The sequence below is a fragment of the Elgaria multicarinata genome, chromosome 8 (assembly GCF_023053635.1).
Source record: "Elgaria multicarinata webbii isolate HBS135686 ecotype San Diego chromosome 8, rElgMul1.1.pri, whole genome shotgun sequence".
NCBI lineage: Eukaryota > Metazoa > Chordata > Lepidosauria > Squamata > Anguidae > Elgaria > Elgaria multicarinata.
In genome coordinates, this window is record NC_086178.1 from 64,817,796 (window position 1) to 64,844,816 (window position 27,021).

The 27,021-nt window shown below is 40.2% G+C and overlaps 1 protein-coding gene across 18 annotated transcripts in view; it reads left to right on the forward strand.

The window, feature by feature from the left end:
- TCF7L2 (transcription factor 7 like 2) overlaps positions 1-27,021 on the forward strand; it is a 231,908-nt gene that overhangs the window by 69,911 nt on the left and 134,976 nt on the right. For all 18 annotated transcript variants that reach the window (XM_063132662.1, XM_063132663.1, XM_063132669.1 and 15 more), the window contains exon 4: positions 13,005-13,106. In XM_063132662.1, coding sequence (XP_062988732.1) covers positions 13,005-13,106 — 102 coding nt within the window. The remainder of the gene's footprint in view (positions 1-13,004; positions 13,107-27,021) is intronic.

Genomic DNA, 27,021 nt, shown 5'->3' on the forward strand with positions numbered 1-27,021 from the left:
TATGAATCAAAAGTGTCCAGTTTGAATCACATCTGAACTTACCTAGCCTGAGATCTCTATCTCCATTGTGGACATCGTAATACTGACTTGGTTTTCAGGGCTTTTATAAGGATCACAGCAAGGTAATGTATGAGGAGTGAATAGTACATTCAAAGGTTGCGATCCTAAATGCATCTCATTACATAATGGGAGTAGGTCGCATTGAACTTAATGGGGCTGAAGTCTCAGTAGACATGTGTAGGATTGAATAACAAAAGCACTAAATGCCAAGTATTATTATAATTGGTGTTTGATGTCATTGTTAATGGTATTAGTATTATTGGGTGGTCTTAATTCTTTGCTAACTTTTAAATAATTTTTAGGCTTCATGATGAATGGCGTAACTTTTGTATCCTAACACGGCAAATTGTGGTACTATATCAGCCTTCCCAACTTGTGCCTTCCCAATGTGTTCGACTACAGCTTCCATCATCCGGGCAGCATTGTATTATGTAATCATGGGTTCTTCCCTTTTTCATGCGCTCAGCTTACTATAAACTATGTGTAGCTGGAGAGTAACTCTAGCTGAGGTCTGACTAAAATACCCTTTCTGTTGGTGAGATGGTTAGTGAGATTGTGGGGTGTCTTTATGGCACCACTTTGGATGTGTGTTCCTTAAAACCCCTGCGCCATTGCAGCTGTGGGGTGTGAAATGTTGATTCCTATGGCCGGAGGGAGCACAAGCTTTCTGGTGGCCATTTGGCTCATTGAGACCATCCCCCTGCCCTCTGCTAGCCTTCCTGTGCTTCCCACGACCTATCTGTGTCTGTGATCTGCCCCTGGAATGCCCCCAGCCTCAAGCTGAAATGAAGTCACCACCAACAGATGGAGGAAAGATGGTGGTGACTTTGGAGTAAAAGAAAAGTCACGCTAATGTGCAGTTTTGGGGAAAAACCCCATGGTGGCTGCAAGTTGGTGGCTGTGTCATATAACCAACGCAGCACCACTGTGAAGCCACCACGGAGTATATAGGGCAAAGACAGTCCCTGTGTTAGTGAGAGGGGGCTGAGCTTTTGTATATAGTCCCACATGAACAGCCTCTGAACGGCATTCACGACCAATGTAAGCAATGTATTTGGAGGGATTAGATGTTACTTTGAGCAGTTCTGCTAAAAAGTCTCTCTACCATTGTTGTGCTTTCCTCCCTTCATAAAGGGCCCCAGCTTTTTAACCATTGGCAATGTGTTTGCATCTACAACATTTACTATCTCTTTCATCTTGGAGTCCTGTTTATTTTATTTGACATGCATGCTCCTTACTGAGCAATACTCCTTACTGCTGCTGAGAATTGACTGTGCTGCCAGGATGGCTGAGTAGTTCTCATTTTAACCTTTATGTGGTAGGGTTATTTAAAGCAGAAGTTGCTTTAAAAATAAACAGGTATATTACAGTTCCATTTCTGTTTTCTTCGTATGTGTGTGCATGTGTGTGTGTTTGCACTCTTTGCGTTTGTATGATGACAAAATATGAGCAGTGGGCTGTCATATTCCCTACTGCTGGAAACCACAATTTCTTAAATAAGAAATCAATATCAAAAGTAACTTTGTGGATCAGCTATTTAAAACCCAAACAAGTGTATCATTTCAGGTTATTTAAAGTTTTTAAAGGATCTGTGGCTCCTTAGGTTACCTCTTTGTTGTATCCTAAGGGCAAGGAGTGTTTGGACCATAGATGAAGACTGTGGGATAGTGGGATTGATGGCCATGGCTTAGCGGTTGAGATGCCTGTAGTGCTGTTTTGTCTACTGGGAAAAATGTGGTCAGAGGTTCTCAGAGTAGATGCGCTAGGCATGCTTCAGTCTGGTTACAAGAGAGGAGCTATTCACATTGCTTTCTTCCTCTCTCACCCGCTCACACCCTGCAAGAATCCCTCTCATCCAGTACCACAAATATTTGGCACAGGGAAGGAAATGTCCGCAGGAAGTGAAATTTTAAGGAGTCCAAATTATCCCCCTTAACATTCCACTCTCTTGTTTTTTGGGTATGGCATCTTCTATTTTTGGGAGACCAAGGTGAGTCCTGGGCAAAATAAAGATTGCATTTTAAACCTGTAAAGCACCACTCCTTTTTAACAGATTCATGGTTTTACTCCATATATTGGCCTCTCATCTAACTCAATACTTTGAGTACAGTGAAATAGAAACAAATCAAAGAAACAATCTTAGGCTTTTCATGTCTTTTAGTCCCTATTGTTTGTATTTGGTGACATTGTTTATATTTTACTTAGTATGTTTCTGTATCACTCTTTCCTACAAAAGTGTTGCTTTCTTGGACATTTTTTTTTATCTGTCTCTCCCCCACCCCCTTCTCCCTTTGGTTCATTTTCCTTCTTTTGAGGTGCTGTTTTTTCATCTGAAAATATTACGAAAGAATTTGGGTTGGTGGTGATTGGTAGGGAGGTTATGGTTCTCTGCTGAGCAACTTGGATTAGACATTTGTAGTGTCCTATCAAATCACAAGTGTGTGGAGATAGTTAGCCATTGTGTGAGGATTTCAGCCTTCATCTTTTACTTTTCTAATGGACAATTGAGACATTCAAGCTTATGGGTTGAAAGGAAAATGGGTGCAAGTGGCTTTGCTGGCCTCCCAGACTAATGCTGTAGAAGAAGCAAATAGAGAAGCGGATTATTGATGGGGGGGGGAACAACCGGTCCTGAATCCTGGGAGGGAATGTTTATTTCTCTGCTCTCTAGGAGGGATTTGGAAAGAGCTGTAATCCTGGGTTAAGAGTAATTTGTTACAGCAAGATGATACTTGAGTGGCAGGAGGTTTCTGGCTGAGGCAGCAAGAATTATTATTATTATTATTATTATTATTATTATTATTATTAGGAGTCGCTGGTCTCCTCTGAAGGTCAGTCTCCCTCCCTATAAGTTTTGTTTCACAAGCTGTAAAATTAACCAAAAGAACACTTGACCTTTTTTGCATCACTTTAGGGCATCTGTGCACATACATCCTCTGTGTGTGTGCGTGTGTGCGCGCGTGTGTGTCTTCCTCCACTCTCTTCCCCCTCCCCTTCTTAAGAAAGATTACAATGAAGTATGTGCACCAGAGTTAAGAGCATAGTGAAAAGTTTAAGTTTTCTGCTGGGACTTTAAAAATATTCCCACCTTCTCCTGTGAGGCCAGAATGGTTCTGGTTTTAATATTAACTCAGCAATTTCCAAGTTTCCTCCTCACCCCTCTTTTACTGAGATGACATTTTCTATATTAAACCAACCTGCTTGTTTTTGTATTTTTTTATTATTAAAGTGAGCTTCTGGCCCTGGGGAAGAGAGAATTTTGCAAGATCCTGGGTTGTTGTGTTGTTGTTTTTTTAAGTGTGTTGAGAGAGACATACTGAAATATTTGGAGCCAAGGGGTTTGAAGTAACCCCTTGTCACAGTGAAGACCCAATAACTGAGAAAGCCACAAAGGATGTGACAGGAAATTCATTATAAAATTTTCTGGGTTTACTTGGGAGCATCTTAGCAATTCATTCAGAATTGCTATTTCAGCAGAAACTGGTAATTGGCTATAGTTATCATGATTTGTTCAACATCTGGAGAAAACTGGATTAACTTTGTTCGAAATAATTCTGCCAGCAAAACTTACTTTTAACATTGTTTTTAAATAAAAGAATGAATTAAGTATTTGTTTGTTTATTTATTTATTTATTGCATTTTTGTACCACCCAGTAGCTTAAGCGCTCTGGTCAGATCACAAAATTAAAACCATGAAAACAATTCAAAGTATAAAACAAAAAAAAGTATAAAAACACAGTATAATATAAAAGTATAATATAAAAACACAATACACTATAAAAGCACAACCAGGATAAAACTGAGCAGCAATGCAGAGATTAATACAGATTTAAAATACAGATCTAAAACAGCAAAGTTAAAAACTTAGATGATAAACTGTTAAAATACCGGGAAAATAAAAAGGTCTTCACCTGATGTGGAAAGGTGTATAACGTAGGTGTCAAGTTGAACCTCTCTAGGGAGCTCATTCCACAGCCAGGGTGCCACAGCAGAGAAGGCTCTCCTCTAGTAGCCACCTGACTCACTTCCTTTCACATGGGCTCATGGAGAAGGACCCCTGAGGATGATCTTAGGGTCCAGGCAGCTACATATGAAAGGAGGTGTTCCTTCAGATAACCTGGCCCCAAACTGTTTAGGGTTTTGAAAGTTAATAAATGTATAAAAATGTAATTAATTAATACCAGCACTTTGAATTCAGCCCAGACCTGGACTGGCAGCCAGTGAAGCTGGAGAAGAACTGGCATGATGTGGTCTCATTGGCCAGTCCCTGTTAACAAATGTGCTACCCTGTTTTGTACCAGCTGAAGTTTCCGGACCATTTACAAAGGCAGGCCCACGTATAACGCATTGTAGTAATCCAGACGAGAGGTTATCAGAGCATGGGTAACTGTAGCTAGGCTATCTCTGTCCAGATAAGGGCACAATTGGTATATCAGCCTAAGCTGATAAAAGGTGCTCTCTGCCACGGAGTCCACCTGCGCCTCCAGTGACAGTTCTGGACTTTAAGCATAAAAGCATAAAGTAATACCATCATAAAGTATTTAGACCAGTGTTAGTGAAGCAAAATGTACTGTCTGAGAAATTGTAATTGAAAGTAATGATGCTGTAGTAGTTATCTGAAATATCTTAACCAGGTCGTAGACCTCATCGGTTTGGGAGCTGTTCAAAGTCTCATATACCTTCTCTTAGAACAGAACATGTTTGCTTTTTGGCACTAATGCTGTGGTGGAGATTTTCATGGGGATTTGGCAGGCAGAATCTGCCCACAGATGGCCACAGATTCTGTTCTGCAAATGTTCCCCCAGGCGATTCTTACTGCAGCTGGGCTCCAAGACTGTAAATAAGAGTGGCTGCTGGAAACTGGTCATGGTGAAGGCATGTACAAGACGAATTGCTGTGCATGGGCAGAAGGTGGAATCAGTAGAAATGGGACAGGGACACTATGTATGAGCAGAGATGAAATGGGTCTCTGCTAGGGATGTCCATCAGATGCGGCCCAAGCCAAATCAAGCCCCTTCAGACTATTTTTGGTATTTCTTAAGGGGAAGCAGGCTTCCCTCCTAAATGAAAAGAACTGAAGCTGAACCCTGCATGCTTCGTTCACAATTTGATTTGGAAAGGCAGACAGCATGTCTCCAAAAATATTGTCTTCTGCTTTCATTTCTCAAAATGCTGCTGGAGGAGAAGTTGAGTGACTGACAGGTCCACCATTTAATCACAGGGCATGTTTTACCATTGTCCTTTGTGGAAGAGCAAGGATGGGATGCTGCTTTGGCCATTCTTCCAACATCACCAGAATAAAAGCGTTACAGTGGTTTTCAAACATCATAAATCCCTAGCCCTGTCACCTATCCTTCTGAAATGTTTCAAGTGTCTTGCCTCTATGATGTGTACAGCTTTCATACAGGATGGCAAGCATGTATGCTGTTTGCTTCATTGTTTATTTATTAAACATTTCTATACCACCCTTAAATTCAAAATTTCCAGGGCAGTTTACAATGACACAATCAAAAATTGTGAAAAGTTTCCTAAAGAAATCACAGCAGGGGGAGATAACATAAGAGGTTAAAAGCCTGAGGAAATAAGAGTTTTGCAGACATGTTAGTGCTGATGCCAGGTGTATCTCCCTGGAGAGACAGTTCCACAACTGAGGTGCCATTGCTAAAAAGGCCTCTTCCCTGTAGGATGACGGCTTCTGGGAAAGATGGTAGTGTATGGTCAGGTTGATGTGACGGTGATTTCTGGATTACGGGGTGGGATAAATTGGTGGTGTTGAAAAAAAATTTTTGTTGGTGGATCCTTGTATTAAAGTGTTAGGAGCCATGGAATAATGTAAAGGGCTGCACCACATTCCTAATGCTACTTCTGTTCCATGGGCATAATATGATCATTGCAGATTACAGTAACATTGCAGCCAGAACCCTATACACATAGAATTTACCCTTAAGCATTTTAAAATACATAGAAATATGCATATACATACACGACTAACAATGCTCAATTGAGAATATATATCAATGTAAACTGTGGAGTACTTGGAGACTTCCATTTTGACTACAGAAAGTATTTTTTAAGTCCATGTGTGCTGATTCTAAATCCTTGGGTTTTGGGGTTTGTTTGTTTCTTAGAAGCCTCGTGTGGCGCAGAGCAGTAAAGCAGCAGTTTCTGCAGCTGAAACTCTCCCCACGACCTGAGTTCAATCCCAGCGGAAGCTGGTTTCAGGCAGCTGGCTCGGGTCGACTCAGCCTTCCATCCTCCTGAGGTCGGTAAAATGAGTACCCAGTTAGCTGGGGGAGAGGTAATAACGGCCGGGGAAGGCAACGGCAAACCACCCCGCAATAAGGCCTGCCAAGAAAACGTCAGCGAAAGCTGGCGTCCCTCCAAGAGTCAGTAATGACCCAGTGCTTGCACGAGAGGTTCCTTTCCTTTCCTTCCTTGTTTCTTTACTGTTGTAGTTGCACTTTAGATATATCTAAATCTTCTTGCTCATTCGGTGATAATAAGAATCCTTCCAATCATTCATCCTTCCAAATTCTATGTGTATGTATATGGGTTTCTGGCTTATTGTTTGGATTTGGATCATTGAAGTCAGATGGAACAGATGCCCTTGCATGACTCTATATTGAGTGAGTTTGTGTTTTGCCATGGTTACCCTCTCATCCCACCAAAGTTGGAAATGGTAGTGTAGATTGGGCCAAGCTGCGGGTTAGCATCACAGTCGCAAATGTTTGAACCTACTCTAGTCTAGATTCTGTCTGTTGAATTAAGTTCAATCAGGACCAAATGACATGTCCTTTCGATTGTGTCAGTACAGTGGATGCTGCTATTTTTCTTTACTTTTGTGTAAGCACATGCCGTCCTAGTCAGGACCATGGCACTTTTGGACAGGAGAGTTTTTACCAAAATTCTACCTCCCCACCATGGTGTGTGTGTGAGGATTTAAACAAGTCTCCATTGATTCCAGTAGTCATCCTGGCTAGGAATTATGGGAGTCATCTGCAGAGGAAAGCTACTTTTAGACCTTCATTTTTCTAATATCACAACTTGGGACAACTTGGTTGCTGTTTTAATGAGGGACTAGTGGGATTTGAACTTTGCAACTTCTAACAATTCTTCTTGTATGCCCTTTTGTTTCAAGTCTGCTGTTCACAGTTTCCCTGAACAGCATTTTACTGTACTTGCTGCACTGCCTTTACCATAGATTCTGTGTGGAAGTGTTTTCGTGTGCTGCCTTGGGCTGTGCCTCATTTCAAATGTCAGTTTAGCAATAAGATGGTTGATAACATCTGCTTTCTTGCAAGACCCAAGATGCATTTTCCCTGCTCCATTTCCACTTTAAAAATAAAATCCCTATCCTTTGCCATTTGAGGTGTTTGGTTTTCCCCTTTCGATGACAATTTAACATCCGTTTAAAAGAGTGCTTGTTTTTTCTCAGGGACACTAGCCAGCCATGTATTCCAATCCCCTGCACAGAGGGCTGGAGTTGCACATCTAAGATGCCCTAAAAGATTTGGATCTCTCTAAACAAATTACAATGATCATACTATTAAAGCAATAATGGATGTTGGCCAAGATAGCATTATTATTTCAACTTAAAAATATGGCATATATTTCCCCCCATCCAATTGGTTAGAATGAAGTTCTGTGCTTGGGTAGTTTGTTTGGCGCTTCAGAGGAAAGGCAGGAAAAACAGAATTGTGGAATTTTATAGCAACAATAAATTGAATTCCCTCTCTAGGATGCAGAAACAAAGCTAGAATCTTGGGAGAAAGATTAGCTTGACTTTTTTCTTCTTCCTCCACCTTCTCCTTTGTAGCCACTTGCAAGTTGGAGGGACTCCCAGCTCACATTTGTATTTGGGGATGAAAGAATAGAATTTCCTGCTATTTTATGTAGGAGGAAGGAAAGGATTTACCACTCTCCAGTAACAGGACAACGTATTCTTTTTTAAAAAATAATAATAATGAATAGATGCATACTGCTGCAGTAGTAAACCTGAGAAGGCAATTACACATTCCTGTCTTAATATAAGCAGTGTAAGTACTGTGATGTAACCCTTCCTCTGCCAAAAGAATCCTCCCTACTTTAGTTTCCAAACTAATACCTAAAGTATTGTGCACGGATGGTGGGGCAATTACTTGGCAGTTTATTCCATTGTGCAAGAATTGTTGTGGGGTGGATTGCTGCTACGTAATTCCATAGCACTGCTTTCTCTTTCTCACCATCTGGATTGAGTTAGCTCACTCGGCAGTAGGACTGAGTCTCATTTCCTCCAACCAGTAATGTTATATAGGCAATGATCCTGGCCTGCCCTAACATAATTGAAAATTATGTGTATTGTAGACTTGCAGCGCTGAAATGTAGACTCGTAAAAATCTGGGGCTCAGGTAGCCTGTGGAGATTGGATTTGGCACACAATGAAGCTTTTATGTAAAATAAGAATTATAAGCCACCACATTAATATTGTATTATGGGCATAACAATTCTTGGACTGAGAGACTTTGAGGCAAGCTTGAAGCTCTTGAACAAAGCAAATGTTTTATTCTTTATCAATAGAGTTGGATCTTTTTACTAGGGATGAGCTAAAACTGGGGGAGGGTGGACTGGACGGAGGATTCACGGACATTTTCTTCTCACAAAATGCACCTCTTTTCAGCAATCTTGCAATTTTTAAAGTTTTTAAAGTTTTTTTGGGGGGGGGGTTGGCTAAAAGGAGAAAGGTCACTTTACAGGGTCTGTTTAGCGCACACTTTCCTCTACCTTTGCGCATCAGAGCAGGGCCCGGCCCATTCCTCTGCCTGACAGAGAAGGTTACTCATATTTGAACACTGGATGGGAAAAGGAATGGCAGCATCTGCTGCAGGGAATAGACACTCACAACTGTATAGCACAACTGTACATTCGGATGACTCCTGGGCCTTTGTCATCATTTCTGAAGGGTTCCAAATAGACCTCCTTCCTAGTACCAAGGATATTCATATGGCCAAAATTGATGACAAACAAGCTAGTTTTGCATGAGAGCAATTCCCTCATTCTAAACACATTTAGTTTGCCTAGAGTGATGCTATCTTGCAGCTACATCTGGTTGGCTATGTAATGACATTGGTGTTATTAGGATGGAAATAGGCTACAAACATGCTGGGAAAGCTGTGGGTCATGGGGCAAACAGCAGTAAACTGGTATGAAAAGGTAAGCTTTGGGGGACTTTGGGATCTGCAGAAGTCCCTTTATCACACCAAAAAAGTTTGCTGCAGAATATTTGACAAAGCCCTACACAGGAAATGTTTTTTGCCAGCAACACAGCTTTTACATCTCTTTACATGTTCTGTTTTTCTGTGCATTTTATAAATAACATTTAACTGGAGATTACTTTATTAAACATTGTACAATATTTCTGCCTGTTGTTATGTGTCCCTTCCTCACATGGAATATGCATATGTAACAGCAATTCATAAAATGCATTGCTACTTATTGCTAGTAATAGGTGTGATCATGATGTCTGTTGTCCTGGACTTTGTTTGCACATTTTGTTATTAGATTCCACTTCATTAGAATTCCTTTTGGAGAACTAACATTTTAATGTGGCTCTTTCCATTACTTATATATACTTATCTATATATAATTAATGGAAAGAGCCATATTAAAAGGTTAAATTGTTAAAAACAAACAAACTCAGCTGTCATTCTCTTTTTCTTTCTTTTTTCTTTTTTAAAGAAAGTTTCTACCCCTTAAGCCCTTGAAGATAGTTTAAAGTGTGTGGCCAGTGCCTGATGAAATCTTCATATTTCTGTATTTTTATGAATTGTGTAAGCTACCCAGTGAACTTCAGCTATGGGATACTATAGAAATCATCATCGTCCTCATCCACCCTGAGGGGACCAGAGAAAGCCCTATGTAGGCATAATGAATAGTACTCCACCCTCACCCCATGTGCACAGGGTCTGCTCTGAGTAGCCCCTCTCCCTGATGTCCAACCGTACACACACACACCTGCAGATAGGGGGCTTTGTATGTATGCATGGAGGCTCGTGCTATTGGGATTCCGGCTTATATGGAGACCCCCATACATACAGCTGTAGATGCACAGTTATTAGGGAGGGGGACTAGTCACAGTGCAGCCCCACTCCAGTGTTGCTCTAAGTTGCTCTATTCCTAATGCCTACATAGGGCTCAAGTTTTCCAGTGAACAGAAAGTGAGCTTCAGCTTTCTGCATAGAGAACTGGCCTTCCCATTAGCAAGCAAAGCTAGAATAAATCATGTTAAGTAAGTTAAATATTGTTCAGATGAGATTAATTTGCGTTTTTTTTGTGTGGACTGAAATTTAGATTACTTTTGGTATCGTGGTTTGATTTGCACTCCCCTTACCCCCAGTAGTTCACGCAGCCTAGGTTGTACTTAACAATGGCATAGTCTGCCTGCCTGATTTCTACAAAGACTGATCACAATTCAAGAAAATGGCATCTTTTAGAAGAATTTCAAAATTCAAATTTAATGCTGGAAAAAGCTCTGGAGAATAAAGGCTGCTGTTTATCCAAGTAAAATGTGCATTTCTAATGAGGAGGAGTGTGAGATCCCATTTTATTACTGCAGTTATGTTTAGAATCTGATCTGATTAGATCATCTCCAAGCATCAGGAGAGTTGACTAGGTCTCTGTCTATGCTAACCTAGTAATGACTACTTTGTGAAGCTCCCAGTAAATCTGTATTCTGGTGTGTGGCATTGTTTAAGCACTTCTCTATTTAAATTCTGCTAAGTGAGCTGCATGAGATGTTGATCTATCTAGTAACAAAATATTTTGCTCCCTCCTTAAACCCAATGTTCATGGTAACTGTGGCAAGCAGTTTAGCAGCAGCTATTCTTGTAAGAGCTCAAACACATGTTAAGCAGCTTCACATTCTGCATCTGTAGCTGGCTATACCTGCAGCTTAAATCTCTGAATACTCCCCCCACCTCCACCACCCTAGCCCTAGATATTCAAATCTAGCTTATCCGAGAAAAGGTTTCAGCCTAGCCTTCTCCCGGACCTGGTAGTGCTGAAAAGTGACTAGGTAAATTCAGCACATTTTCCCTCAGTGGGGCCCTGCTTCCTGTGTAAGTTCTGAATCCTATCTGCTGACCTCAGTAACAAGAATAAGCCTTGGCTGCTATTGTTGGAGTGAGTGAGCTGTACCCTATTCCTGCTTGTGCATCATGGACAGAATTGTTTACCAAATCTCAGTTCCATGGCCAGTCCAGTGGCTTATGCAAAGTCATTTAAGGCTGGGAGGTTGCTTGGGTGTCATGGGACCACATGTTCTCCAACCAGCTCTCTTTTATAGCTTGTGCTGATGGACAAGGAGGAAATGACTCTGTTAGACCAATGGAACTCATATTGTGACAATCCTTTTGCAACCAGAAGTGAGCAACATGCAGAGTGATGACCTCTTGATATGAATATTCTAATAACCCACTCATATCTATTGTAATTTATTTTGTTTGTGTCACATTGCTATCCCACCCTTCTTTCAAGAAGCTCTGAGTAATATTCGAGCCCAACAATAACCCTGTGATATAGGCTTGGTTAAGAGGGAGGAATCTCTGCAAGGACCTCTATTGTGTTTCATACCTGAAGGCAACTTCACCCATTACAATTTTAAGTGTATATGTACAATATTTTTAAGTGTATACTAAAAGAAAAAAGCAAGGTTTGAATGCAACAGAGAAATGTGTACATATGTGTGTATCATACAGATGCAGGACTGTTTCTTATATTTTATGATAGCAAACCTGGGCTTGCCACCAACAATATGCTTGATATAGAGCTGAAATTAATTCTGGCTGCCTGAGAAGTGTCCTCTGTATGACATACATGTTTGTCACATTCATATAATTCTACATTTTTAGTTGTAAACCCTAAGTGTCTCAGGTATCCAACTTGAAAAATGCAATGAGTAATGAGTGAAGCAGGCCAACTTTGTTGGGGAGCCATGATTAGCTGCAGCTTCCTGTGGAGGATACACTCCATGGGAAGTGAGGGTTGTTACATAATGAACGGTATCCTCTGCTGCCGGTGTGCTAATGCAACCCACCGCTAGTGCACTGGGGGACCTAGTGTTACATAAAGGAAGTGGAAATAAGTAGAAATACTCATTTCCATAAGGGGGCAGAAGGGAGTTCAGCTGATATGTCCTGATCTGGAAATGTCAGTTTCTACTTGTTTTGGGGGTTTGTTTATGAAGCACTAACTCTTGGCATGGGCAAGAGCAAGAAGCACAGTAGCAGTATAAGTTACTGGCCATTGTCAGAAATCACCCTGAGTGGCCATTTTAATGTGGGGATTTCAAACACTGAAACCCCATATGTGTAGCTGTGAAACCACTCCAATTAAAATGGTATCACTCCTTAAATAAGGAATGGTGGTGAATGTAATGTCCATCATGGATGTAGTGCCAGTTTTTAAAGGATTATTTAAACAATAACTTTTCACCTGTTTCCCACTTGGGCAGATCATTATCAGGTTTAATGTGGGATTAACAGATGGTTTTAATAAGAAGGCGATTATATAAGATGGTTGCTCTGTCCTGGGATATGAGAGGATTTCTGTTCTTGCAGAATCATTAATGATGATTTGCCCTGCTTTTTGTTCTTTTCCATTTGATTTCTGCACAATGTCCTTTGCCAGACATACTCTAGCAATCAATTTGTGAAAGATGACATTGTTTCCCCCCTTTTATTCTCCTTTTAATAAATTGTATGAAAATGTTTGCTCCACTTCTGTTAAATACAGCATCAAAAATGTATTTCTCCGCCTTTTGTTTTTATTTTAGTTTGCAGCACGCATTTTAATCCCACCTCTTTCCCCATGTCGCCCAAAATTTGTTTAGTTTTGTTTTGTTAAATGCCTTTCTTTTCTGAACTCATTTCTCTTTCTCCCCCCCCCCCATTTTTGTTTCCTCCATCCAGTATCTCCAAATGAAATGGCCGCTGCTTGATGTTCAGGCAGGGAGCTTACAGAGCAGGCAAGCCCTCAAGGATGCTAGGTCTCCATCTCCAGCACACATTGTTGTAAGTAAACTAAGAAGCACTTCTTTTGGTGTGTGTCTCTCTCTCTGTGTGTGTGTGTGTGCAATGGTTTAATAAGTTTTGTTTTATTATCACTTCTTTTTTTCTTCAGACACACACACATAATGAAATTTTGGGGATAAGGTCTCAGTGTTTCTCTTTGAACTATCCATGATTTTAAAACTTTTCCTTGTGCCATTTGAAATGTGTTGAAAGTTATATTATTTAAGGTTTTATTTTGCAGCATCCAGCAAAAGAGGGGTCTGCATGCTCACCCTTCCAGGAGTAGGACTAAGCTGTGCATATGAGAGAAGCTTTGATGCTTGTTGCCTCATGTGGAGGTACAGAAGCCAGGAGGCAAAGAGCCCACAGTGGCACAATGGGGTAGAAGAATGGGATAGTTTAGCCAATTCCCTTCCCATTGAGTGACTGCGACTTTATGTTGGGTAGACCCTCACTGCGTGCGTCGCTGATTGTCAGCTGAGAAGGACAGAGACAGGAAGAAGTCTGCTCAGTGTACTCCCACCTTGCCACTACTTCCTAGTCACAGGCTTTCTGTGCCTTGGGTTTTAGCAGCATTGCCCCCTCCCCATATTCATAATATAGCTTCAGACTTAATAAAAGAAAGCCCTATGCTCCGATCATTCTAAAAGAACCCAGAATAAGGAGTAAGTAGAGCACATAAAGGGTCCTAATTTGACTGATTGACCTAATGGCTGAGCTGGGCCTGATCCCTACCTCTTTAATTAATGAGGCATTGACATCCAAATCTAATGATATAATGTTCCATGTATCTGTACATGAGTGAGTCTGTCTGCCTGCCTTCTCCACTGAAGTAATTCACCTGGAAAGGAGAGGTTGAGGTAAATGGGAAGCTAGTGACAAATGGAAGAGGGCTGTGAAAGATGGACAAAACAAGTTGCCAGTAAAACTAATGTGCAGGAGGCAGAGCTTAAGGGAGGAGAAGCTCACATTTTCATGCCAATTCCCTCTGTTTGATAAGTATCTCGCTATATTTCTTTTCTTTAATGAAAATTGAATTAGGTCCTTGCTGGTTGTAAGTATGACCTATCTGCTTCACTATAAGAATTAGAAAGCAGTTGTTTTCCAGGAAAGTCAGATATAGATCTACTGTCAGGTTTAATTTTCCTGTGAGACTTTTTGAGGAGGGACTTACTTTATTCTGTTGAGCATAAATATCAACCGTGCTGGCAGAAGAAATGTACCCTATACTTGATATGAAAGCCCACCTTCTAGAAAGGTCCCAGTTTGCCTTTGTAATGTGATATTCAGATTCCTTGGAGTCTTTTATTCTTAGATTGTTGTCCATGAAAAGAAAATGGAGGGAAAGCCTGTTCCAGTGGAACAAAAGTTTACGTGAATACAAATAAATGGCCTTAAAGGGGGGGGGGAATAAAGAGCAAAACCAACCCCCTACAAAGGGTTTGAGAAACAAGTATGCATGTTCTTACTAAGTGCTGTGTCACTTCTAAAACCGCTATTGAAGGATTTTCTTCATCCTTAGATATTTTAATTTGATTGCGTTTTGCTTAAGGTTATAGAGAACAACAATTCTATAGGTGCTTTGTTTGCAAGAGTCCCATTAGCTGGTCACCTTTTCAGTTAGCCAAGGTTCATTTTGGGAAAAGGCGTTCCATCAGGTATTGTGGTCTCAAGCCATGTAAGGCTTTATAGGTTAAAACAAGCACCTTAAACCCATTTCAGCTTAGAAGTAATTCTCACAAAATTCAATGAGATTTTTCTTCCCTAAAACGATCCTTAAAAGTGCAGCTTACTATAACTTGATTTTTAACTATCACCAATTAAAAAAATATTGGTATTAAAAATTAGTCACATCTCTGCTTCTGAACAAATGTAAATAAAATATAATATACTAAAAACGTTAAGTAGGCAATCCTATACACACTTACGAGGAATAACTTGGTGTGACTTACTTCTGAATAAACTTGAATAGGACTGCACAGTAATAGTTGGATCCAGGCATATCCCTCTGTGAACAGGAGGATCCCTTCTATTCTCCAGTGGAGGCTCCCATTCTGCTAACTGGATGCTCCTAGGGAGACATGGAGGAAGAGCATTTTCACCAAAACCTCATTCCCCTGTGGCCTCCTGTGCCACAGCATTGTGGAGGGTCACGCAAACCCCTGGAGCACATTTTCAGGGAGTGTTTGGGTGGCAGTGGGGAGAAGAAATCTCAAAAACTTGTCTTCTCCTCCTTCCACCCATGAGAATGTGCAGTTAGCGGAATTCTACTGCAAATAAGTCTGGATCCAACACTTAGAAAACAGATTTAATAAACCTTTTCTTTTATTTTATTACTTTGACATGGTATGATATTTTAAGCTATTCTAAAATCTAAAAGAAAGAAGATCTAAAATTCACAATATTTCATTGCAAACTTTGCTATACAATATTGAGAGAATTAAAAGTAGGGATACCTTATATTTCTTCAGGGTGAACTGTAAATTAAATGTTGGTTATTCTGTTTGTCTAATAATGCATGTAGTTTTTATATAAAAAGATTCCAAGTTTGAAGTTTTAGATCTTCTCTGAGGCTGAAATGAAGGCAAGGTGTATTAAAACCATTTGAAATGTTTTCTTTCTTACTTTGCTAAGAGCTTCAGTTTTTCTACAAGTAAATATTCTGAACTCAAAATGCTTGGGCAAGATCACAGGATTAGAGAGTCGAGACCATTCCCAAGATACGCCTCTGTCTTTTTGCTATACAAAGACTTGCATTTAAGTTGCTTTGTACCTGGCAAAAATCATGCCATACCAAAAATAGTGGTGTTTTGGTAACACACACATCTTGTAAAGCCGTAAAACCCTTCAGAGATTCCTCTGATTTTTTCCCCCTGTAGGCAAGACTTTTGAAGTCAGTGTAAATCTTATCTTGGGGTAGGTTTGTAGTGTACAACTGGCCTGACTTTCTGTTGTGTAATGAGCATATTCATAAACTAGCTTGTAACCTCAGGGGGGAAAATACTGTGAGTCCTGTAGTAGATCTATAATTACATGTATGTTTTTCGCTCAAGGAGAGGAAAAAATTTTCTTTGAAAATGCAAAAGGACAGGAGTAACTCAGGACAAAAGCATCTGAAACCTCTCTGTTCTCAATGTATTAACCAATCCATTTTCAACATAAGTGGCTTTTTTTGGAGCATTCAAATAAAGAGCTGAATTTGGCCCAGAAGACGATTTTATCAGGTTGCTCACAGTTTTATTAAGTTAAGATCAGGACATGGTAAAAAGTTTGCTCCAGTTTTACTTGTAAAGAAATTTTTGGCAGCTGTAAGAGAGCAATGGAAATTCCACACTAGAACATTATATTCCACCATGGGTTTTGCATTTAATGGCTGGATATGCACAGGTGTGTACACTCTGTATTGGCCAAACCATTCTGGCCATATACTGCTGACTATTATAATATTTCATCTACTTCTGGGAAGAGGTTGATAATGCAGCAAAGTACACTTATAGCCCTTAAATCGTGTTTGGGGCAGTGCCCCATTTCCCATAAACTGAGAAACACTGTTTCTCCCTCTCACGCAACCCTGAAAATTCACTAATATAAGTAGTACAGGTAAACAAGTGTGGGATCATTCTTTAAATGGAGGTGTTTGTGTGTAGTAAACAAATAAGTTTTTGCAATGGTTGGGAAAATGGACTCTGAGGACAATCACACTACATTTTAATAGCATATTTAAATTATTTAAAACATTTGTGTGTTTTAACAACGCTAAACATCCCCCTACACACACACACACACACACACACACACACACAAGCTTGTGTAAATATTAAACACAGAAGAAACTGTAAAAACATTGCAGCAGTGAGAACCAGTTAAATCATAAATAACATGGTGTAAAGGCATGGGCAAAAAACCATCTTTACTTGACCCCAAAATTCAAGAATCAAGTGAAGTGAGCCTCCCTGCAGTGGGCATACCACACTTGGGACAAGATCACAATGGTAAAATCCCTGTTTTTAATCATTACTGACCTAACCTCAGAAGGTTGGATGACTCAGAGGACGCCCCCCAAAGATAATTGTAGCATTTGGAATGGCTTGTGTGAGATGGGGCAGCTTGCTAAATGCCTAGGTTTTCAAGCCATTACAACTTTAAAGATGAGCACCAACATTTCGGCTCATGCTCTGAAATGGAGCAGGTGCCAGTGTTGTTATTTAAGAACTGACTAAATATGTTCCCTTCAGCTCGTACCTAGCAGATGTATTTTGGACTAATTTGAAGCTTCCGAGATATCTTCAAAAGCATCTCCACATATAAGGCATTGCAGTAGTCAATCCTAAAGGTTAGCTGATTTCTATTCAAAAAGGGTCACAGCAAGTGTACCAGCCTAAGCTGGGGTAAGATTCTTGGTCCTCATACACCACTTGGGGCTCTAATGACAAAAAGCTGTATCCAGGCTGATCTTTTTTTGCAGAAGTGGGGCAATACAAGCCCATCCAGAACAGGTTGAACACCACTTCCTGGGTCAGATGAATCAGTTCCCAATGCTACTTCCTTTTTGTTGAGATTGAGCCTAAGGTTATAACTGAGTCTATTGGTGATCCCAAACACTGGACACTGCTTCAATTGAATTCTTTGAAAAGGAGAAACCGTGGCTGGTGTTGTCAACATAGTGATGGTGCTGTGCTTCAGATTTCTAGATGACATTTAGACCTAGGACAGAGAGCTGGGGAAAATGTTCAGATATGTAAGCATAATTGCACTATATCCTCTGCCGGGTTGGGGAGTATAGGCAAAAAAATAAAATAAAAAATGCTATAATGTGTTTTCTAACCCTGAATTTGGAATTTCACTGACAGTACCCAGAGAGGGGCAATGTTGCTGCAGATTATCTGAACTATTTGGATGGGATAGGGACTAAAAGGATTTCCCTTAAAAAAAAAAAAAAACTCCTTCCCCCTCTCTCTCTACCATGATCAGATGTTAGAGACAAAGGGGCTTTCATAATTTGGTTCTTAACCCCTCCAAGGAGATGTACAGCACTATCAAACCTGAAAGTACTGATCATGACATGCACACATATGTAAATACATCAGTATGCAGCCAGCTAACAGATGCACTTGTGCTTCTTTGGATTGGGACCATTGAAGGAAACTGCTCCAAATCAATCTGAATATAGTTATACCAACCTTTAAAAATTATTTGCCTGATTTTGTACATATTTGGTTTTTAAAATTGTTATTTAGTGCCAGCAGTGTGCATGATGCTTTACAAAATGCTGGATGACAGTTCCCTGCCCTGATGACCTTGCAATCTAAAATTCAGTACAAGATAAAAATAGGGGATAGGGGAGTAGAGGTAGGGGGTTAAACAGGGAAGTAATGTGGGATAGTTTCTGTTACACATGTTTAATCTATGTTGTAGCCAAGGGCTGCCATCTTATACCTACTTACCTGAAAGTAATCCCATTGAATCAATGGGACTGGTTTCTGAGTAGGCATGTATAGGGTTCTGCTCTAAGTTACAAGAGAGCATGGATGCTATGGGGCTCATGTCAAAGGCTTAAGAGAAAAGGATTTGAAGGAAGTAAGAGTGGTGGCATCACACAGGTCACTTACTTTGCATTTCTTTCACTCACTTTTACATGCAGAAGCTATTATTTTTGCTCTTACATCTTAGCTGCCACCCAACTAACAACCCCCTTCCCCCCATCAGCTATTCTTGGATTTCATGCAGCATGTGTACTTGTGTCAGTTCTTTCTTCTCTCCAAGTTCTTCAAAGGTACCATCTTTGCACACAGGCTGCATGTTGAAATCTATCAGAATCCTGTGGTACTACAAAGTGAAGGGTTTGTGCATGTTTCATTTCATTCCTCACAATGGAGAATGCTGCATAATATAAGGTCAAGGAGGGCTAGGTATTAGCATGCATTGCAAAAGGGCAGGTTTTGGCATACAGACCCTTGGAATAGCATTGTAGCCCTCTATGAATACTGGATGTGATAACAATTATTGCTTCCACATGATTCACAAATGAACTGTTCTTCCAAATGGTTTGGCCCAAGCTAATCTTTGTGAATCATAAGCTGCACACAGTCTTACTTAAGTGGATGTTAATGAAATGCATGTTTATGGTCCCTGAATATGCAGATGATATTAGGACACATACAGGGTGCAAGGCCAGGGTAAATGTGAAATACAGTACATGTGAGTCTTTAAACATAATTCTTATCTTTCAGAATGTGTCTGCATGAGCAGAAAGGCAAGAGCCATGTTGTGTCTGGCATTTTGTTTCACAGCCACTCTTCTAGAGGAGGAAATGGCTGCTTTCACGCAGTACTTTGCTTTGTAACCTCATCCTTATGTGTGTTGTGTGCCCAACAATGGGATCATACTTCTACCTGATGGTAAGACGTACATTTGAAATGTGGGCAAATTGTACAGGCTGAAACAAGTAGGGCAGGGGCAGGCAACCTGTTCCTTTCAAGATGTTTTGGATGAAAGCACCCATAAGCCCCAGCCAGTGTGCGCAATGGTCAGTGATTATAGGAGTTGTAGTTCAGAATATCTGGGGGGCACCAGGTTGACTGTCCCTGGATCAGTATCCCAAATAACAACTCCTGAAAAGAGACTTGGCAATCTTTCACAGCGGGCTCATTCACATGCTCTTTCTCATTGCTAAAGTGTCTCTGCATAGTTGCAGCTAAGCATTTGCAACAATTCCTGCAATGGTCACAATACTTGGTTTTGTTTTGTTTTGGCACTGGGCGTGAATCATTAAATTCATGTGTTTGGTGACTAAGAAATACTTTTTCAACCTGAAAAAAGTATTTGGGGATTGAACTGAAAGAGTTTCCAGTTCAGCATCCACATATTTTGGTGTATAAATGTACCCTTCCCCTCTAGAGAGTTGCAGTGGAAACATGTATCCAGGTTGCTTTCCTGCAAGGTAAAAATGCTCATGGATATTTGAAAACAGAGGACCTGTAAGGGGTTCTGAGCAGATACATGTTAGCTATATCTTCTTCATTTGTTCTGAGGCCAGGCTATTTGTGCAAAGTGCTCCCTTATTTATTTATTTATTTATTTATTACATTTCTATACCGCCCAATAGCCGGAGCTCTCTGGGTGGTTCACAAAAATTAAAACCATTCATAATATAAAACAGCAGTATAAAACCATAATATAAAATACAATAAAAAAGCTCAACCAGATAAAAACAGCAGCAATGCAAAATTACAAATTTAAAACACCATGTTAAAATGTATTTATAGATTGTTAAAATGTTGGGAGAATAAAAAGGTCTTCACCTGGCGTCTAAAAGCATATAACGTAGGGTTGTACAAACTGTACTTACTCCTCTATACTTCCTATTACCAAAGTTAATCTTTGTGTGCTATAAATATACATGACATGAGGTCCAAGGGATGTAGCCCAATAGTCTCCCTGTTTGGGTTTTATAGATGCAGAGTTAGTCTTGTATATGTATAAACTTATTTACAGATGATAAACATCTTCAGCAGAGAGAAGCAATTTACATGACTAAAGTTACATGGTTGGGTAAACAACATACATATACTATTAGTGGGCTTCCATGGAATGAAAGTGCTTCCTATTCTTTTAGTTCTTATGTAGTCCACAACAATGGAGTTGTTGACACTTAACAGTTACACAATAATAACTATTCAGCTGTTATTATGGAGAAACTTATTCATATGTATCTCATGTGTATTTCATATACTGTAATATGTTTCTTGGATCACCAGGTCAGTAAGTGAAGCAGATAAAACACAAATCCAAATTCTTAGAATATGGATTCTTATATATAATAAGGCACCTGACGTTTTCTTTAAAAAGAAGAAGTCACTGCATCTCTCTCTAATCTTCTGCTGAATGATATGTCTGGGATATCAGGGTGTTTTGCAGTGAATAGACACAGCCATGTGAAGTCCTGAAAAGACAAACCAAGTACAGCTGTTGAATGTATGCTTCCTACCATCTGTTGAGAGTTCACGTCTTCTATCAGATTACACTGTTGTTGAGTGTAATTGCATTGCCTTAGAAGGCATGGCCTTGGGCATTCCAGAACCTTGGCATTTGGGTAATCTTCATTCATATCCTAAGACTGAAAGTCACTGATGGAAAAAGTCTGAATGAAGCAATGTATATATAAACTTTTCAGTAGTGCTTAACTACTGTGCTCAGGTTTATTCAGCTACACTTAATTTAGACAGTACATTCTGTGCATCTTGTAAATGGATGTTTCCTTTAAAAGATTGTTTATTTTTTATGCTTAAATTCCTGGGTTTGAATCAGTGTGATATGTGACTTCTTGATTAATCAGCAAGCTACTAGTAATGGATGTGAGAACAACAGAAGAACATGAGCAAGAGGGTGCAGGACAAAAGCCGCAGGTAGAACCAAAATGAAAATTTGATACAAATTTTCAGGCTATCTCTCAACATGTAGCAGAGAACTGAATTAGAGAGGCAACACCATAAAGAATGTTTACATTAAGATCCAGCATATTGGTCAAAGCAATAGAGTTTCTATGTATAATTTCTGCATTAATTTTAAAAGGAGACAATGTTTGCATGTATTCCTCTATACATATAATTTGGGTTCTTCCTTTGGGATATTGAAGGCCACCATGCCCATAGAAGCTCTGTGGAGCACATACGGGGAGTTTGGACGGCGTGTTGATAAACTGTTTATAAAGTCTGGTTTGGTATTGTGTGTCTTAAATAAGTCATACAAAGAGCATTTTCTTATGAGGCATGCTCTACTTGAGAAGCCTGGTCTTTGTGTACTGTGTCAAGAAGGTTTAATTCGAACATTTTTGCAAAGTCTCAAGCACACCGTTAAAATGTACTCATCAATCATGAGGTTTTCTTTTCACCTTTGTTTCCTGCTAGGATCCAAAGTGGTCTAGTGGAAGCTGCTGAATTCTGCAGAAAAATTATATGAACCAGGTGTGCTGAGATGAGCTTACTTGATCTAAAAATTATGCTGCATGCACTTTGTTGTCAAAGGGAAGAAGATTTCGAGATTCAGAAAATGTTTAGGGGACAATAGAACTATTTGAACATTATGCAAACTCCGTGTTCTCTCTCCCCGCCCCGCCCCCCGCTGCTCCTAGTTGCTAAAGGGTTAGCATAAATTATTCACAGATTGCTTAATTATGAGAGGTTGGGAATTGTTTTCAACTTTTGAAAGCCCTTCTATTCTGCAACATTTAGATTAATTAATAATAGGTTGTTGCATGGCTCGCAATAAAGGTATGTGGTTTGTGATTGTTATGCGAGCCTGTTCCATCCCAAATGTTGCCTAATCAATGTGGGAGACTTGGCTAGCCTGCATGATCCAGGACTGCTGAAGACAAGTCATAACTAAAGTTAAAGCTGAATACGATGTGAATTCACTGAAGGGCTTGGAATTAAGTAATTATAGAGTGGCATTTCAGCAACGGAGTGCCCATTTTCTGGATACAGTACAAGAAACAAGTGAGCAGGAATAGGTGTGTAAAAAAAAGACAAACTGATTTAGTATCTTTGTAAGATAAGAGTACGGAGTCCATATCTTTGTATTTGAGGGATCTGAATGCCATATGATTTCTGTAGTTTCTAAACAAGATTTACTATAGCTGCCCAGGTGCAGCCTAAAGAAAATAGCAAAAACTTGATATTACAATGGAAAGAAGTTAGACTGACTTGTTGCATAAGCTAACTACACTTAATGTTACATTTATTATGTAATGAACAAGGTTATGTTTAAAATTTAACTTAAATGTGAATCACTTGTTACTGTTACTGTGCCTAAAGCAGCCTCTCTCAGATGGGTGCCTCCAAGTGTGTTGGCCTGAAACTCCCATCATTCCTACCCAGCATGCTGTGAGAGTTACAGTCCAACACATCTGCACAATTATTCCCCTGTACGGATCTCATTATTATGAAGTTAATAAATACAGCCCAAGTTCTATCCAATCTTCTTGTAATTTGCCTCTTTATTCCTGTTCCCTCTGCAAATGCTCTAAGTCTGGGCTTTAGTTTAATAACCAGGTTAAAAAAAGTAGGGGTGTGCACGGAACCCCCGATCCTCTTTGCGGCCAATCCGCAAATTGCGGATCAGGCCCGCTCCGCCCCGCCTCGATCCGCCTGGAGGCCACTCCGCTCCGCTGCGGAGCTCCGGCTCTGAATCGGAGCTCTGCAGTGGCGGGGAGTGGCGTCAGGTAAGGCTCCCTCCCTCCTCCCCCTTACCTGTGTCCGTCGCGGCCCATCCCAGCTTCACTAGAGCCCGCAGCTCGGCCTACACTTCCTGGTTGAGCTGCGGGCTCTAGTGAAGCTGGGATGGGCCGCGACGGACTCAGGTAAGACCCCCACCCCCTTGGTCCCTTACCTGGCTCTGCCGCCATCGCCGCATGGGTGGCGGCGGCGGCAAGGCCAGGTAACCCCCCTCCTCTCCCTTACCTGCGTCCGTCCGCAGGTAAGGGAGAGGAGGGAGGGGGTTTACCTGGCCCTGCCGCCGTCGCGGCAGAGCCAAGTAAACCCCACTTACCTTTTTGGCGGAGCTCCGGATCGAGGCGAAGGATCCGCCTTCACCTCGATCCGCTCCACGGGTCCCCCAATCCTCTTCACCTCCGCCTTAAGGGTAGGCGAAGCCCCCCGCTCCGCTCCTGCTTCTCCGGTTTGAGGAGAAGCGGAGCACATCCCTAAAAAAAAAGCAGACTTAAATATAGGATCTGGAACAAGGTTCATTATTTGCACGGTTTCAGGATTTTAAAAATGTATGTGGGAAAAGGATCTGAATTAAGAATAATTTCAATATTCAAAAGCATAAGAGTTGTGATCAGAAAGTGACATGTAATATAAAAGCAGTTTCTGTGGAAAGGGTATGTATATGCACTGGTGTGTACAATGCATGTATGTTCCTGTCATATGTCCATTGTATGTCCCCTAGTGTTCACAGACACATTTCTGGTTCACTGAGTTAGGTGCTATAAACACTGTTGGATATGCATAAAATACAAGTTAGTCCTGGGTTTGCTTAGATGCTGCATATCTCATGGTATTTGGATGCTATCTCCTGATGGATAGCTTGGAAATAAAGGTGGTGAACAGTAAGTTCTCCCAGTAGTAGTAATATGTTTATTGATACCTCATCATAATACTAGCAAGTATTATTTGTATTTGTGTAGAGAAATGACGCTCCTAAGTTAATAGTCCAATTTTAGACACTTTTATATTTAAATGTCATTCTTGTTCTAGGCATTATATACTGAAAGTGTGGTCCTCAAACTGACATGTAGTTGCTTCCTGTTGTTACTTGTACAAGCTGAACACTTTGGAGCTTGCACTTTATTATCACAATTTTAATGGACCATGTAACATTATTTGGGGTTATTAAGTGGGCCAAGGAGCTTATAGCATCAGTCATGGAGCAATTGCTCATTAGCACTTTGGTATTGTCTGCAAACTCAGAAATCTTGATACAAACTGTGGAGCTATTGAACTTTCAACCCTGGTTCACCAGTACTAAAGTTGTTAAACAAGGCTTCCTTTTATGGTAAGAGTATATTGATGCATATGAATTGCGATTTACTCCATATACATAGGGTATCTAAGCATGACTGGGCAGTGCAACCTTTCAAATTATTTTGCAATCCCAAGTTTGATACAACATACGGTAAAATGTGAAGAAATGGCAAATTGTACATATTTTTGCATTGTTATTATCTTCATTTGTCTATTAGTGGAGTCATGGTTTTCATAAGAACATTCAAGGTTTAATATGAGACAGGATTCACAAGGATCTATTTCATTTTCATTGCCAAAATGAAGGCCTGAAACACACGAAGAGAAGAAATTGCCACTGAGCGTGTTCATATTGTTTTCCTTAATCACTGAGAAATTGCAACTAGCTCTATACATCTGAAATGGAGAAGGAAAGAATGTATGGTTTTCCATCAGTCCCAAACATCTGACAATTCTAATTTAGATAATTCTAATGTAGATATTAAGGGTGAGTACGGTTGCATGGTGGGTAGACCAAGTCCTGAGACCAATATTGATAATCTTTAAGGTATACTTTGTCATTGCTATTGGTGGTATATTGTTATTAAATGTTTATGCTATACACAAATGATATTTGTATGTGCTAAATATTGAGTATACTGCAGAAAAGGCAATAGTAGGAGTTAGCAGTGCCTTAATTAAACATAATTTGTAAGGTATCCCTCCGTTTATGTGAAAATAGGAAGTTGCTTACAGATGATGAAAGTTTGTATTGAAGAAATCCTTCATAAAGTTTGAAGAATGTTGTTGTGTGCATGTTGTACCTCACTGCTGAAGAGAGAGAGAGAGAGAGACCTCCGCGAAGAGAATGACAGGTTTTGATATAAACCAGCAGGACTGCATTTCTGCCATTATTCAACAGTAAAGCCTTTCACAATACCATATGCTGTGCATTCCATCAGAGCAGTGTAGGGTGTGATATAGTTAAAGCACATTCTGCAAACAGGAAATGCTGGTAACCACTACGTGTGCTTTTCATGAAGATAAAGTAATGGGAGAGAGTTTTAAACATACTGCAGTCTTGGCAAAGGGAGGGAAGGAAGGAGGGGGGAAAGTACACTGAGAGTGTGAGAGAAATTTCAGGCCTAAACTACCAAGCTATGTGAAAATGCAGGCAGAAAAATGAAACAACTGCTGAACAGTAAGCAACAGGTGAGAGTGTGGCTCCACTTTGAACGGTTTACTGTCACTAAATTTCAGCATGGCTCTTTCTTGCCCTCATAGAGTAGAATATGTGGGTGGCTTTTATTTTTTCCAATGTTTTCCCCACATGCTCCTTTGATTTTCGTTCCAAAAAAATTGCACAAGGCTTATTTTTAAATGTTTGCGTGCTATTAAAAATAAATAAAAATAAAGCATGGAGTTTCTCCCCCACACACACTCCACCCCAATTTTGGCAGGCTCTGCAAACACTGGTATTAAAAAATATTTTGTTACTTTTCTTGGCAGCCTTTTGGAAGAAGGAGTTGCAACAGCCTAGTAGGCGATAGTCCAAAAAGTAAAGGAGATGGAGCAGTTGGTGGCGGCGGCGGAGAGACTTTGAATCATAAACAGACACTGTAGCTTTAATAAAATAAATGAAGTGAAGCCTTTTGAGCTCTGGGCGGACTTTGTTGGTGCAAGTCAGACTTTACCATTGGTAGTGAAAATTGACAGGCTGAGAACTGGGACATAAACAAAAATGTCAGTCCCTGGGAGTCTTGTTCACTGGACAATGTCTCAATTGTTTCCTTGATTTTTCGCAGGCAGCAGGGGATATTGGGAGATTAACTGTTTACCATCCATACAGGCTTTAGAGGTGTTTGCAGGAAGAGATGGCAGAAAATAGTGTTTTGGGTTTGGAAGCGATTGAACATGTCAGTGGGAGATAAGGAAAAGGTCACCCTGTTCTCCACATATTTGTCTTGCATTCAAGTAGAATGTTCCATGTGTTTTAGAAGTTTGCTGCCTTTTTGCAAACTGCTCTTTTTACATTCTGCAAAGCAGGTTGTTTGAGGGACAGTGAGTGAGAGAAAGAGAAAAGGGCTGTAATGTTTCTGTGGGGTGTGGAGGAGGTGCTTTCCTTTTTCTTTTTTGGATTTGTTTATTGGAAAGATAGTATCGAGCCTGCAGGGGATTTGTTCATTTTAGAAGGCAATCGAGTGTTGAAATAGGGTGAAATTTGAGCAGCAAAAACGTTGCCTCAGTGTTTTAGCCATTTAACTGTTTTATGTCAAATATCTACAGTATCTGAAGAGTAAGAGGGACACTAGCCATTTAGTCTCCTCCTTATACTTGCACTTTCTTCATTACAAAAACAAGCAATGAGAGTCCATAGCATTCCAGCGGTTTCCAAATGGGTTTGAAAAAAATTG